General features: G+C 26.4%; 1 protein-coding gene and 1 pseudogene across 2 annotated transcripts; both read left to right on the top strand.

Moving 5' to 3' along the window:
• Positions 1-356: 356 nt before the first annotated feature.
• On the top strand, positions 357-4773 carry LOC107166500 (52 kDa repressor of the inhibitor of the protein kinase-like; annotated as a pseudogene). The gene is made up of 8 exons (XR_016189664.1): positions 357-1804; positions 1875-2019; positions 2864-3092; positions 3156-3371; positions 3438-3533; positions 3608-3818; positions 3921-4074; positions 4173-4773. The product of XR_016189664.1 is annotated as a 52 kDa repressor of the inhibitor of the protein kinase-like (transcript).
• Positions 4774-8114: 3341 nt separating this feature from the next.
• TrpRS (Tryptophanyl-tRNA synthetase) lies at positions 8115-12684 on the top strand. The gene is made up of 7 exons (XM_015515187.2): positions 8115-8367; positions 11191-11419; positions 11491-11673; positions 11760-11970; positions 12030-12203; positions 12264-12404; positions 12484-12684. Exons 1-7 carry the CDS (start codon positions 8244-8246, stop codon positions 12631-12633), a joined length of 1212 nt encoding a protein of 403 aa, XP_015370673.2. The 5' UTR covers positions 8115-8243; the 3' UTR covers positions 12634-12684.
• The last annotated feature ends 291 nt before the right edge of the window (positions 12685-12975 follow it).

Here is a 12975-nt window from a genome sequence, read left to right as displayed (position 1 = left end):
GTAATCAATATCAATTATCAATATTCTGTGATAATAGTTAATAATATTATTTTATATTTTATAGTTAATATACAATACTGTTAATAGTTGATTCTGTTCATCTGTTATTTAAATTTCGTATTATTTGTTTCGTACGTTAATATGTCAAAATCAAATGTGCAGAAGCAACTAACCCAATGGGTGTTGAAAAAAGGTGCAAAACGTTCTGTTGATGTCATTGATGACAATTCAGAATTGAAATCTAAAAAAAATTGTACATCTGACAATAACAGTACAAATGTCAACTGTCCTCTGGATAATCATACAAAAGAATCATCAACAACATTTCCAATCAATAATGAGCCGACAGCCACTAACTAGTAACTAGTGATATATACAGTGTAGACATAGGTAATTTTTTAAGGACATCTGATAGCTTATTAACTGATCATGTAAAGGCTAAAATTATCAATATGGATAACATACCTTCAAATGATTTTATTTATCCGTTTACTTTGAATATCAGAAACGGTAAAAGTATTAAGAGATCATTGAGAATAAACCATTTCGAACAATACAAATGGCTGACATATTCTAACTTAAAATCTGGTTTATTCTGCAAATATTGTGTTTTATTTACTGTCAAAGGTGGTAAGTATAACACAATAACTTTAAAAAAATTTGTTACTGAACCACTTACTAAATTTTCAAACCTAACTGGGAAAGATGGAGACTTAGAGGTGCACAACAATAATAAGTATCATATAAATGCCATACAAATTGCTGATGATTTTTTGAAAACTCTTATTAATCCAAAAAAAGATGTGATTAATTTAATAAACAATGAAAGATTATGTCAAGTTCTTGAAAATCGAAAAAGACTAATACCAATAATACAATCCATTGTATTCCTTGGTCGCCAAAATATACCATTTAGAGGGCATCGTGAAGAAGGTAATATTTTAGATTTTCATTTCCAAATCATCAACAGTTCAAAGTATAAGAAATAGTGTTGGCCTTGTAAAAGAAATTGTTTCATTTTTTAATATGTCTGCAAAAAGAAACTTTGTTCTAAAATTAATTTTAAATGGAAAACCTCACTTAAAAAGTCTATGTGAAACGAGATGGACGGACCGCCATGATAGCATAGCAATTTTTAAATCTTCAATGTCTGACATAATATAAGCCCTGACCAATATATCAGAATGGAATGAATTAGATTCATCATCTAAAGCCAAAACTCTTTTAACAGCTATGTGTACATGTGAATTTATAATTTCAATTAATGCCTTATCTAACATATTATGTGTAACAGCTCCTATAAGCAGAATACTTCAAGGCATTGACAATGATGTATTAGCTGCATTTGAATGTATTCAAAATGTAGTAACTATTTTGGAAAATATGTGTACAAATTGTGATACAGTATTTAAGCAAATATTTGAAGAGAGCTGTTCATTAATGAAAAACTGAAATTGAAGTAAAAACTCCAAGGTTATCTAAACGTCAAACTTAACGTTCTAATCACCTATCTGAAACTACAGAAGATTTTTATAGGGTGTCTCTATTTATACCATTGGTGGAAAATGTGTTAGAAGATTTAAAGTTACGGTTTTTAAGTAAATAAAACCAGACAGTAACAATTTTGAGTCAACTTATACCAAAATTTATTGTAGATGTAAATGATGAGAGAATGACTCAATAGTATCAATAATGTAAAATGGTTATACATTTGATGATGACTTATTAGAACTATTGGAAGAATCACAATTAAAATCAGAAATAGAACTATGGAAAGAAAAGTGGAAAACAATAAAAAATGAAGGTAATTATGTAATTATAATTTACTATGAAATAATTATGTTATAAAATTATAAGCTTTAATTGCGTTTCAGGTGGAGATGTAATAAAATATGCATTAACAGCTATTGACCAATGTAATCGTATACTGTACCCAAATATTAAAAAAATGTTGTATATAATTGCTTGCTTGCCTATTACTGTTGCCTCTGCTGATCGTAATTTTTCGACATTAAGAAGGTTTGATCATACTTATTTCATTAAATTTAAACTAATGTAACACAACATTTACATTTATTGTAACATTGTATTATACTAATGAGTTTAATCACTTTTATTAGCTTTACCACATACCTATCACTGATAATTTTTAAGTATAATTTGAATTAATTATTCATAGTAATTTTCTTATCTGCTATAACTGGCTACACTATGTCCAAATAGTGACTTGCTTATTGCTTATTTGCTTATGCATGATAATTTTATAATTTTTTTATGCTTTGCTTTTTCAACTTAGATTAAAAACTTGGTTGCGGTCGAACATGGGGCAAGATCGCTTGGTTGGATTGGCTTTACTAAATATACACAGGAACAGGGACATACAAATAGATGAAGTTATTGATATGTTTGCTGCCACAAAAAAAAGAAATATTGACTTAATAATATAATTATTTTTTTACTAATTATAAATAACTGTATACAAGTTAGAACCGTGTCTAACAACGAATAAAGTACCTATTGCATTCAAATTTCCTTATATTGTGACAGTGAGAGATTTTTGTATTTTGCCCCCCCTGAAAAATTATACCAAATACAAAATACAAATACAAATGTTTACCTAACTTATCTTGAACATGCCTACCTTTGCATATCTCAGCGTTAACTCCACCATTGACGGTCCTCAGTCCGTATGTAAAAGGAGGAAGGGCGCTTTAAAGATATATTTTTTTTGTAATTTTCAAGTATTTAAAATCAATGATGCTTCTTTGGGTTTAATATATTTGATATTCATGTATTGTTCTTTTAAATTGGTTTTTAATTGTAAAATTATCTATGGTTATTGCGTTTTTTTTTCATTTTATAGGTTATAACTGCTGAAGTAATAGCCAATGTTTATAGTACACAGGACCAGGACATGTGATATGAATTGGGCAGTGGAAACAAATATCTAGTTCAGACATTTAGAGTAGTAATGGCAATTGGATTCGTTAATATTCAGACATTGAAAGAAGCTTTATGATTTAAGGATTCAGAGTTTCCTTTATTTGATAATATGCCAAATTCTCCATCTGGTGCAAAATCCTTATACATGAGTAAATATCTTATACATAATAATTTATGTATACCTAATTAATTATTGTTATTGGTATTTTTAGCTATTTATGGTGTCATTGTTATAAAGATATTCATGAAAGCAAGAGCATGCAAATTGAAAAGCGAGAAAATATCAATAATCTATCTATTCAATATTCACCTTCAGGAAACCATGGAAGTGGCACAGGAAGGATTTACTAGCCACTATTTAAGTGATTCAGGGTTGCCTAGTTTTGATGTTCCAAAAGCTCACACTTCAAAATCAATACCATCTGCAGGTATATTTTTATTCCATATTTAATAATTATCAATTCAAATTTTTTTAAAGTAATTTTTTTTTATAGATGATCAGTTTTCACCTCCATTATTTGCCTCAGTATCAAATTTCCCATCATATCAAATTCTGTCAAATAACCGCGATGAATCAAAAAATTTATAAGGTAATTAACAAAAATATTTATTAATTATTTTTAAGTATTGCTTTATAAATAATAAATTTATTCATTAAATATAGATCGGTAATAAAACAACTGATGATATTACAGTTACAAGAACATTGGAAAACCAATGATTTGCTCAATAAATTGTTGTTGACCAGATCAGAAAATCATGCTACGGTATCTCACAATTTCAACCGAGAACAATTTACTAATACTGCTGTCACTTTAAATGACATTCAACATTTAGATGAATCTTTAAAATGAGCTGCATCAAGATATTTAATTGTATGCAATGTTTAAATAATTTTTTATATGAGTTTAACATTTGATGACAGATGAATTAACAATATAATTATAATTGTTGATTTTTTTTATTTGATTGAACAGCTCAAGCAATGAAGTTGTTTCACAATTGAAGATACTACTGCTTAAATGCTTAGATTATTGTTTACTGTCCAATGTGGCTCATTATATAATTATGAGGGTAAAAATTCAAACAAATTTGCTTTTATGGATCAAACAATTCATGGCATTATTATTGGTAACTATTATTATCATAATAATAATTACATATAAAAATATTTAAATAATCAAATTGTTTTGCTGTAAAATTAGATATTAATATATATATTTTTTTAGATACAGCCTTGTTTAAGCATCTCAATGGACAATGATACAGAACAAAAGTAGTAAGAAAAATAAAAAGTTTGGTGGAGGTTAGCCAACAAGAATTAATAATAAAATAGGGGGAAATATGAAACAAAAACATAATTGTATATTCTTAGCCATTAAAATAGGTACTTAGTTAAATGTAAAAAGACAGAATGTATGTATGTATGTATATGTATGTATACAGTATACAGTATGTGTAGGTATGTATGCTATTATGCTAATATAACTGAAAAATACTAATTTTCTAATGTTAATTTTGATAACCTTATGTTAATTTTGTATTTGTGATTTTTCATTGTATATATAAGTGGTTTTTAAATGCATACTATGTTATTTTTTAGTTAAATTTTATAGTAAAATAGTATTTTTAGTCTTATTTATAGTCGTGAATTATCTAATCGCATTAAATTGTTATGTATTTATTATCGTATTAACACAAATTTTATTTCTTAAAAAATTGTATATAATATTGATTTTTAGGATAAAAACTGTAATTCAATAGCAATCATGTATACTTTATAAGTAATGTTGAAAATAATTAAGATAAAATAAATTTTATTTTTGCATATTTACTATTTTATAAGATATATTTCCACATAATAAGAGCATAAATGTATATTTCTAAGGGTCCAGAGTTCCACCAGTTACGGGCTTGATTGCATTGATGACTATTAAATACAAATTAATTTGTGGTACACATTAATTTGGTCTAATACTGAAGTGTTTATTGTGAACATAAACAATAAAATTAGTATAACAAATAACAATATAATAACATTATTAAATTATTTGTTGGTTGTCATCCAATTCATAGAGAATAATTTGATAAAAAGAATCCATATGAAACCTTTTACATTTTAATTTCTTTTAAGTTAAATAAACATAACTATTCTACTGATGTAACCGCCTTCTACCTACTTTCACGTAACTGTTTACTTATATTTGATATTTATTATGACAGTTAAATCATTTTAAAGAACAAGGCATTATATATAATACTAATAATACTACATGATATTATTGTATAATCATTACCTCAATTTTTAGTTTTGTATTCTGTTTAACAATATATTTTATACAGCATGGTATAATGTACATTATTAATATACTGATTACCCTTTAAGGCATTAACGTAATTAATAAAAAAATAACTTTAAGAAGGCCTAACAGTTAAGGTAAAAGTATACAATAGATAAATTAAGTCTTAAACTACTCAAGATCAGGTAAAGATTACAGAGCTATTAATTAAATGCAAGAAAATCGTGGGACATAATTCAGCATGTAAATTCACGGTATTTAATATCTTTTCAAAATTTTCATTAGTTCTGAATGATAGTAATGTTTTCTTCAATGTATCAGAAGCTTTAATAGAATCAGATACACAAAATATAGGATTTTGTAATACTTTTGCTAATTGTTCTACCGGACCAAAAATATATATTGCAATAGTAAAAAAAAACAATGTTTTAATTTTTTTCACATAATATCTTCTTAGTGTTGATTTTTTATCATCTGCTATGCAAACACTTCCTGAAATGTCTATTTTTATTTTTATAGTTTTAAATTACCTATTCAATATTATTTATTATCATAATATCATTGGTTATAAATACTGGTATACTTGTATAGTATAATCAGTGATAATTGGAATTATGTTATAATAATAAAAATACTATTGTGCACATTCACGAAAAATGAGTTCAATTTTGAAATTTTGAATACGTATAAATGTAATTTACTGCCATGGTATCGTTTTAATGTTAATGTGGTTGGAATTTTCCCCCCCTTTTGGTTAATATGTGAGGGGTCAATTACCCCCTTCTCCGACGCAACTGCTTAAACCTTGTCCAGTAAGGCCAAGCGCACACGGTGCAACCGTTTCGGAACTAAAGTTGCAAATCAGTTGAGTTTACAACCAGTTTAAACCCAGTACGAAACTACGAGTACACGTGGTTAAATAACATAACAACACAACTGCAACCGCGGGAAACGATTGTGTACAACCGATTGTAAACTGATTTTAGTTTTATCGCCTCGTGTGTGGACGCCACAATATTATACGATGGTCACAAAACAGTTGCGCAGCTGCAACTGATTTGCAACTTTTGTCCCAAAACGGTTGCACCGTGTGCGCTTGGCCTAATAGTGTTTTCATTAATCAAAGACATTGCCAAATGTCCAAAAACGGGAAATTTTACACACAATCAGTTTTCGACAAAATCAATTTCGTTTTGTGATGTAACTTTAAAAAAATCACCATAGATACATGAAATTTTCACCAAATGTTTATATAAGTATGTTCTATCCACCATGCAATTTTCAAAAATGTTCGACTTAAGTTAAACTATTCATAGGTATTTGCAATTTTCGAACATTATAAGTTTTTTTTAAACTAATATCGATAAAAATGTATTTGTTTGGTAGAACAGCTTGAAAATTTAATACTAGGCTCTTTACATATTGTTACAATAGCAGTTGAAAAATAAAATAAATCCATGGTCACAATTTTTTTTTTATAAGCATTCAAAGTTTGAATTTTGACAACATATTTAAAAATTACAAAATTTCGCAAATTATTTTAAGCTAGAAATTCATAAAAAAATTTCTTTTTATACCTATCTAAGATTTTAAAATTGAATACAAGGCTCAAAATATATTTTTACAATAGTAGTTGAAAAATAAAATAAATATATAATCACAATTTTATTTATAAGCATTTAAAGTTCAATTTTGACTAAATACGAAAAAATTACGGAAATGTTCTAATTATCTTAGATAGAAGTTCATAAAAGTTTTTCTTCTTAAATCTAAGATTTGAAAATTTAATACAAGGCTCATAATATATTTTTACAATAGCAGTTGAAAAATAAAAGAAATATATAGTCATCATTTTTTTTTTATAAGCATTCAAAGTTTGAATTTTGACAACATATTATGTAAAAATCACGAAAATTCGTAAATTATTTTATGCTAAAAATTCATAAAAAATTTTCTTTTTAAACCTAAGATCTGAAAATTTTTAATAATCTATAATATATTCTAGACAGATAAACCGTTTCCGCTCAGAATCGTTTTTCGTATACAATGATATAATATCACCCACTTATTGTAACCTACTGTACAGCAGAGCGACATCCACGACTTACCCGCTTTTTTTATTTAATTATTTCCAAAAAACTTAAAGATAGCCATTTTGCTGAGTTTATTTTTCTGAAAATATTGACGTTTCAAAATTTTCTTTTCTTTAATTTCCTGATTTTTAACATTTTTTCTAGTTTTGAAGAAATAAAATATGATTATAACTATTAGGAACACGGGAAGTATTTGGCCGACCGTATGGGAGTGCGTGCGGTGCGGCGTGTCACATGTTTGATGTTTGATAACATTAAATTATTCGCAATTTTTCTCGAAACTAAAAAAATAAAATCAGGAAATTAATGAAAATAAAATTTTGAAACGTCAATATTTTCAAAAAAATAAACTCTACAATATGGCCATCTTCAATATTTTTTGGAAATAATTAAATAAAAAATATTTTTTTAAATTATTTTACCAAAACATTAAAATATGTAATAATTGTAGTTCTTATCCCTGTGAGTCTTATAACAAAACCAGAATTTCGATATCACCATTAGTTTGGGAGATATCGCAATGGGTAAATCCTCACGGGACATCCTATATATTACGATTAACAACTATGGTGTTATAATATTATGATGTATTGATGTTGCGTTGTTGGGTGTTGGTATTTAGATTTAAATTTGATACCTATTTGATTTTTTATAAACTTAACGTACCTCCACGCGGCAACGCATGGCTGAATAAATATTATTCAGTAATGCCTCCATGGAATCCACGTCGATAATCACAGATAACTGATAACTGACAACTGATAATGTTACCGCAATTATTGTCGCATGAAATGCACAAGCGCATAACCAATAATAATCGGCTGTACAGTGTACATAATACCTTAGGGCTTAGTCGTAGCGGTTGGTTTCGTGTTCATTGAAACATACATTTTACGTACTTTTTAAAATGTCTTCATCCCTAGAAAACCTGTCTTTGGAATCAAAAGAAGTCAACAACGAAGACGATGTGGTAAATCCGTGGAATGTACGTTCGAAGAACAAAACAGGAATTGATTATGACAAACTCATCCGTAAGCAATTATTGTATAATATTATTTTTTTTTATTTAAATGCAATAATAATTGTATATTTGAGATAATTTTGGTTAGTTGTTGTTATTTAGATCTGTGTTTGTATTTCTGTACACTTAGGTTTAAATAATACATTTTTTTTTTCAACAAAGCAGTGAAGTGGACCGCCGGGGAAAAAAAATAATCATCTTAAGAGCAGGGACGTCATTTCAGGTTTTTTTTTCGGGTGTGCGAAGTTTCAAGCAGGCCATTTTTAAATTTCACCAGGCCATATAAAAATAGATATACATATGTATATTATCCTGCATTCAATTATTTCCATATATTATAGACTGGTTATTACAATTTGATTTTAATCATATAAATAATTGTGCATTCGTGGTTTGTGCATTATTTTAGGCTTCAGCAAGGCGCAGGCCAATTGTAACATTCTAAAAGTAAGGGGTGCAACCGCACACCCTGCCATTCCCCCAAATGACGCCCCTGCTTAAGAACATCTTCTTGTTCAGACTTAACTAATCATAATAACAAACACAAATACTACTGCACTGTAAGATAACCTATTATTAATCAATTTCAATATTTTATTACTTATACAAGTTATAATAGGTACTTCTTATTTTATTAGTCCGTAATTGATTAAATAATGCTTTAGTTTTTAAACCTAAACTATTCTAAAAAAGTTTCTTCTTTTATTTTTATCAACAGTAGGTATTAATATATCATTTTTGATTTATAATTTTTTAAGCATTATCAGCTTATAATATTACAATTTAGATAATTAAATATTAACCATCATTTAAAGGTCTATCCAAGGAAAAATAGATAAAAGCTAAATCGTTAGTATTTGGTATAATTAAAAATTGGGTACCACTAAAAATATTATCTGTCACTCCATTCGAATGTTATCGTCGTTTTAAAATGGCGCGTGACATCACATGTTCCATCGGTCGTACGTCCGCCTATTTTAATACACGTATTTCCTCGACACGTCGTTAGTCATTTATTTATATATTAAGTTATAATACTCAAAATAAAAAGTGGTTTTCATATAACAAAAACTTAGATATTTTTCTACAACTTGATACCAACATCCTATTGAAATAATAAATATTAAACGTATGAACCGTTTATTTTATCCATCATTTTTACATATTTTTGTTTGTTAATTTACCAACATAAATAATAACAATATAAATGCAGTTTAAACAAAAGCATAGATATTATTTTTAAGGTGAGAATAGGTACATAATAATTATTATTAATAGGTAATACAATTTATTGTAATATGATTATTTATTGAACATAATAAAAATAATAATCATAATTATATACAATTACGAGAGTAAATATGTATTTGATTTTTTAAAACCAATATACAATCCATCTTTTTCTGGGTACTTATTTTTTTTATTTTTTATAACACATGCAGAAATGACAACTCTTTCACCTAAAAATAATTAAGCTTGGTTACTAAAATGTAACTACATACCTACCTAACTATAGACTATAATATGAAATTTTAAACACAACTAAAGCAATAATTTTCTCTTATAGATTATGAGGGAGTAATTATATTTTTGCACAAATACATTTTAATATTTAAATATACCTTTTCCCAATGAAATCCAAGAATTAACCCAATGAGTAAACTGTACATAATAACAAATGTATCTCCATGTTTTATTTGGTACTTCTAATGTACTTAACTGCTTTTTCAATTTAAATTTAGTTTTCATAATCATCTGTTGGTGAGTAATATTCAATATTACTTCATCTAAAATGATTTTTTCAAAGGAAGTAGTAGCAGTAACACATTTTTTTGAATCCAATAATTGTTTTATGTTATCAAATTCTGAACAACACATGCATTCAAAATCGTTCAACATTTTCGCACAATTTTCACAACTACACCGCTCATTTACTACAGAACTTATACTATACTTGACTTTAATAGTTTAATCTATTGTCTATACATTTTATTAAACAAACTTATCTTATTTATTAAATTGTATTTGTTTTTATTTATTAGTTATTACGCACCATAAATAGGTCTTTTGTTTATTGTATTTATTAATTATTAAATTATAAATACATTTTATGAATTAATGATTCAAATAATACAATTTGTTGAACATATAATACTTTTGTAGGTATTTATAGTTTTTTCTGCTCTACAATTTTTTATTATAATTTTATTTAATAGTCCAATATACAATAATTAATATCCTGTGGTTATTTTTAAAGATACAATGAACAGATAAAAGAATGTAAATAGATGCATTTTTTGTACAAATGTGTGAAACAAGCAAATCAAAATATGATTTTACTATCAAAATAATGCAATTTTGTAACCAAGAATTCGTGTATGATTATATTACTAATTATTATTACTTAGTTCTTGCTAGTTCCTACCTAAGTCTAATTTTTCATTGTAAATGTTGTATGTATATTTAACTCATGTAGAATTTATATAGATGTTAGCTTAACCATACCTACTGAAAGTTAAGAGTATTCATTTAATATAAACAAAGTTTTATTTAATAATTTTAGTAATTTTAACAAAGTTAAAAGTGTATTTAATAATCTACTTATATTACAAAAAAATTGTAATCTTTCTTTTAGTGGTTTTATTCAAAGAAAAGAAAATTAGTTTTTTAATTGAAAAAATGTTTTAAATAAAAAACATTAACAAACTTAAATTTTATTGCTATTCATAGATTGGCACCTACATTGATTATATTATATTTATATTGTAATATTATTTAAATTTTTAACTTTTGGCTTATAAATATAATTTAAATAATAAATTTTCTTTTTTAGGAAGATTTGGCAGTAGCAAAATTGACGATAATTTACTGTTACGGATCGAAGCTGCCACTAAAAAACCGGTCCACCATTTCCTAAAGAGAGGAATTTTTTTTTCACACCGCGATTTATACAGTATTTTAAATTTATATGAACAAGGAAAACCTTTTTATTTATACACAGGAAGAGGCCCTTCTTCTAATTCTTTGCATATTGGACATTTGATACCATTTATATTTACAAAGTAAAATTTTTTATTTATTTTATTTTAAAATTTGAATATTTTAACAGTTACTAATATTGTATTGCTTTTAGATGGTTACAAGATGCATTTAATGTTCCTCTCGTAATCCAGCTGACTGATGATGAAAAATATTTATGGAAAGATTTAACAATAGAGGAATCAAAGAGGTTGTCCGTCGAAAATGCTAAAGATATAATAGCATGTGGATTCGACAAAAATAAAACGTTTATATTTTCAGATTTACAGTTCATGGGGTATTATAGATTTTTTTTATTTAATACATTAATAAATTTTAGTTTGAAGTAAATAAAAATTAGTAATAATAATTAAATGATTTTAGAGAATGCCCATCTTTCTATGCTAATGTAATAAGAATCCAAAAGAGTGTTACATTTAATCAAGTAAAAGGTATATTTGGATTTGGAGATAGTGATGTCATCGGAAAAATTGCATTCCCTGCTGTTCAAGCTGCACCTTGCTTGTCTTCAACATTTCCGTTTATATTTGAAAATGAAAAAGTTCCTTGTTTAGTTCCTTGTGCTATTGATCAGGTAAGAATTACAAATAATTTTGCTTTCATTAATTATTTATTAAAAATATTTTTTTGCAGGATCCATATTTTCGAATGACAAGAGATGTTGCTCCTAAGCTTGGATTCTCAAAACCTGCTTTAATACATTCATCGTTTCTACCCTCTTTACAAGGAGCTGATACTAAAATGTCAGCTAGTGATTTGAATTCATCTATTTATTTAAAAGACACACCAAAGGAGATAAAAAATAAAGTTAGTTGGTTGGTTTTTAATACATTTTTTCCTTATTTATTTATTTTTCTTATTACATAGATCAACAAGTATGCTTTTTCCGGAGGTCAAGAAACAGTTGAATTGCACAGAGAAAAGGGCGGTGATTGTAATGTAGATATATCATATCAGTATTTAAAACATTTCCTAGAAAGTGATGAAGAGTTAATTAAAATTGAAAAAGTAATAAACACAATTAATGAATGTAATATATTGTTATCATTTCATTAAAATTAAATATAATCTTTTAATGTGTTAACAGGCCTATACTTCTGGAAAAATGCTAACTGGAGAATTGAAAAAAATACTGATTGAATCTATTTCAAAAATTGTACAGGAACACCAAACAAATAGAAGTAAAATTACAGATGATGATGTCAAAGAATTTATGACTCCAAGAAAGTTATCCTAAACATACAATTAAATATTTAAAACTAAATAAATTTTTTTATTCTATTTTCAATTTCTGAACTTCTATTTTGTACTAAATTTTTATACACATACATACTCACCAAAGTATGTTGTTTGATATAATGAAAAACTTAAATTTAATTTAATAAAGTAAATTCTATAGTGACAAAAATTATTATTCTTAGATAATTTGTAAATTATTATAACATGAAATAACACTGAGAAATTAGCAAAATGTAGTAATTATTAAAGGACTATACAACTAAAAAAATCCAAATTTTTTTTTATTGCGTGAAAATATTGTGCTTAAAAAAAGAAAAATCTTGGTGGTATAAAAATTTTT

This window comes from Diuraphis noxia, unplaced genomic scaffold (assembly GCF_037042655.1).
Source record: "Diuraphis noxia isolate RWA-SAM2 unplaced genomic scaffold, SU_Dnox_SAM2 contig0001, whole genome shotgun sequence".
Lineage (NCBI taxonomy): Eukaryota > Metazoa > Arthropoda > Insecta > Hemiptera > Aphididae > Diuraphis > Diuraphis noxia.
This window is presented reverse-complemented; position numbering and strand designations above follow the sequence as displayed.

What these genes read in the sequence shown, in the direction of transcription:
- TrpRS (XM_015515187.2), top strand. Translation starts at nt 8,244, where the DNA reads ATGTCTTCATCCCTAGAAAACCTGTCTTTGGAATCAAAAGAAGTCAAC. An exon ending in TGATTATGACAAACTCATCC is followed by an intron (nt 8,368 to 11,190) that starts GTAAGCAATTAT and finishes TTTCTTTTTTAG; the next exon opens with GAAGATTTGGCAGTAGCAAA. An exon ending in CAAAGGAGATAAAAAATAAA is followed by an intron (nt 12,204 to 12,263) that starts GTTAGTTGGTTG and finishes CTTATTACATAG; the next exon opens with ATCAACAAGTATGCTTTTTC.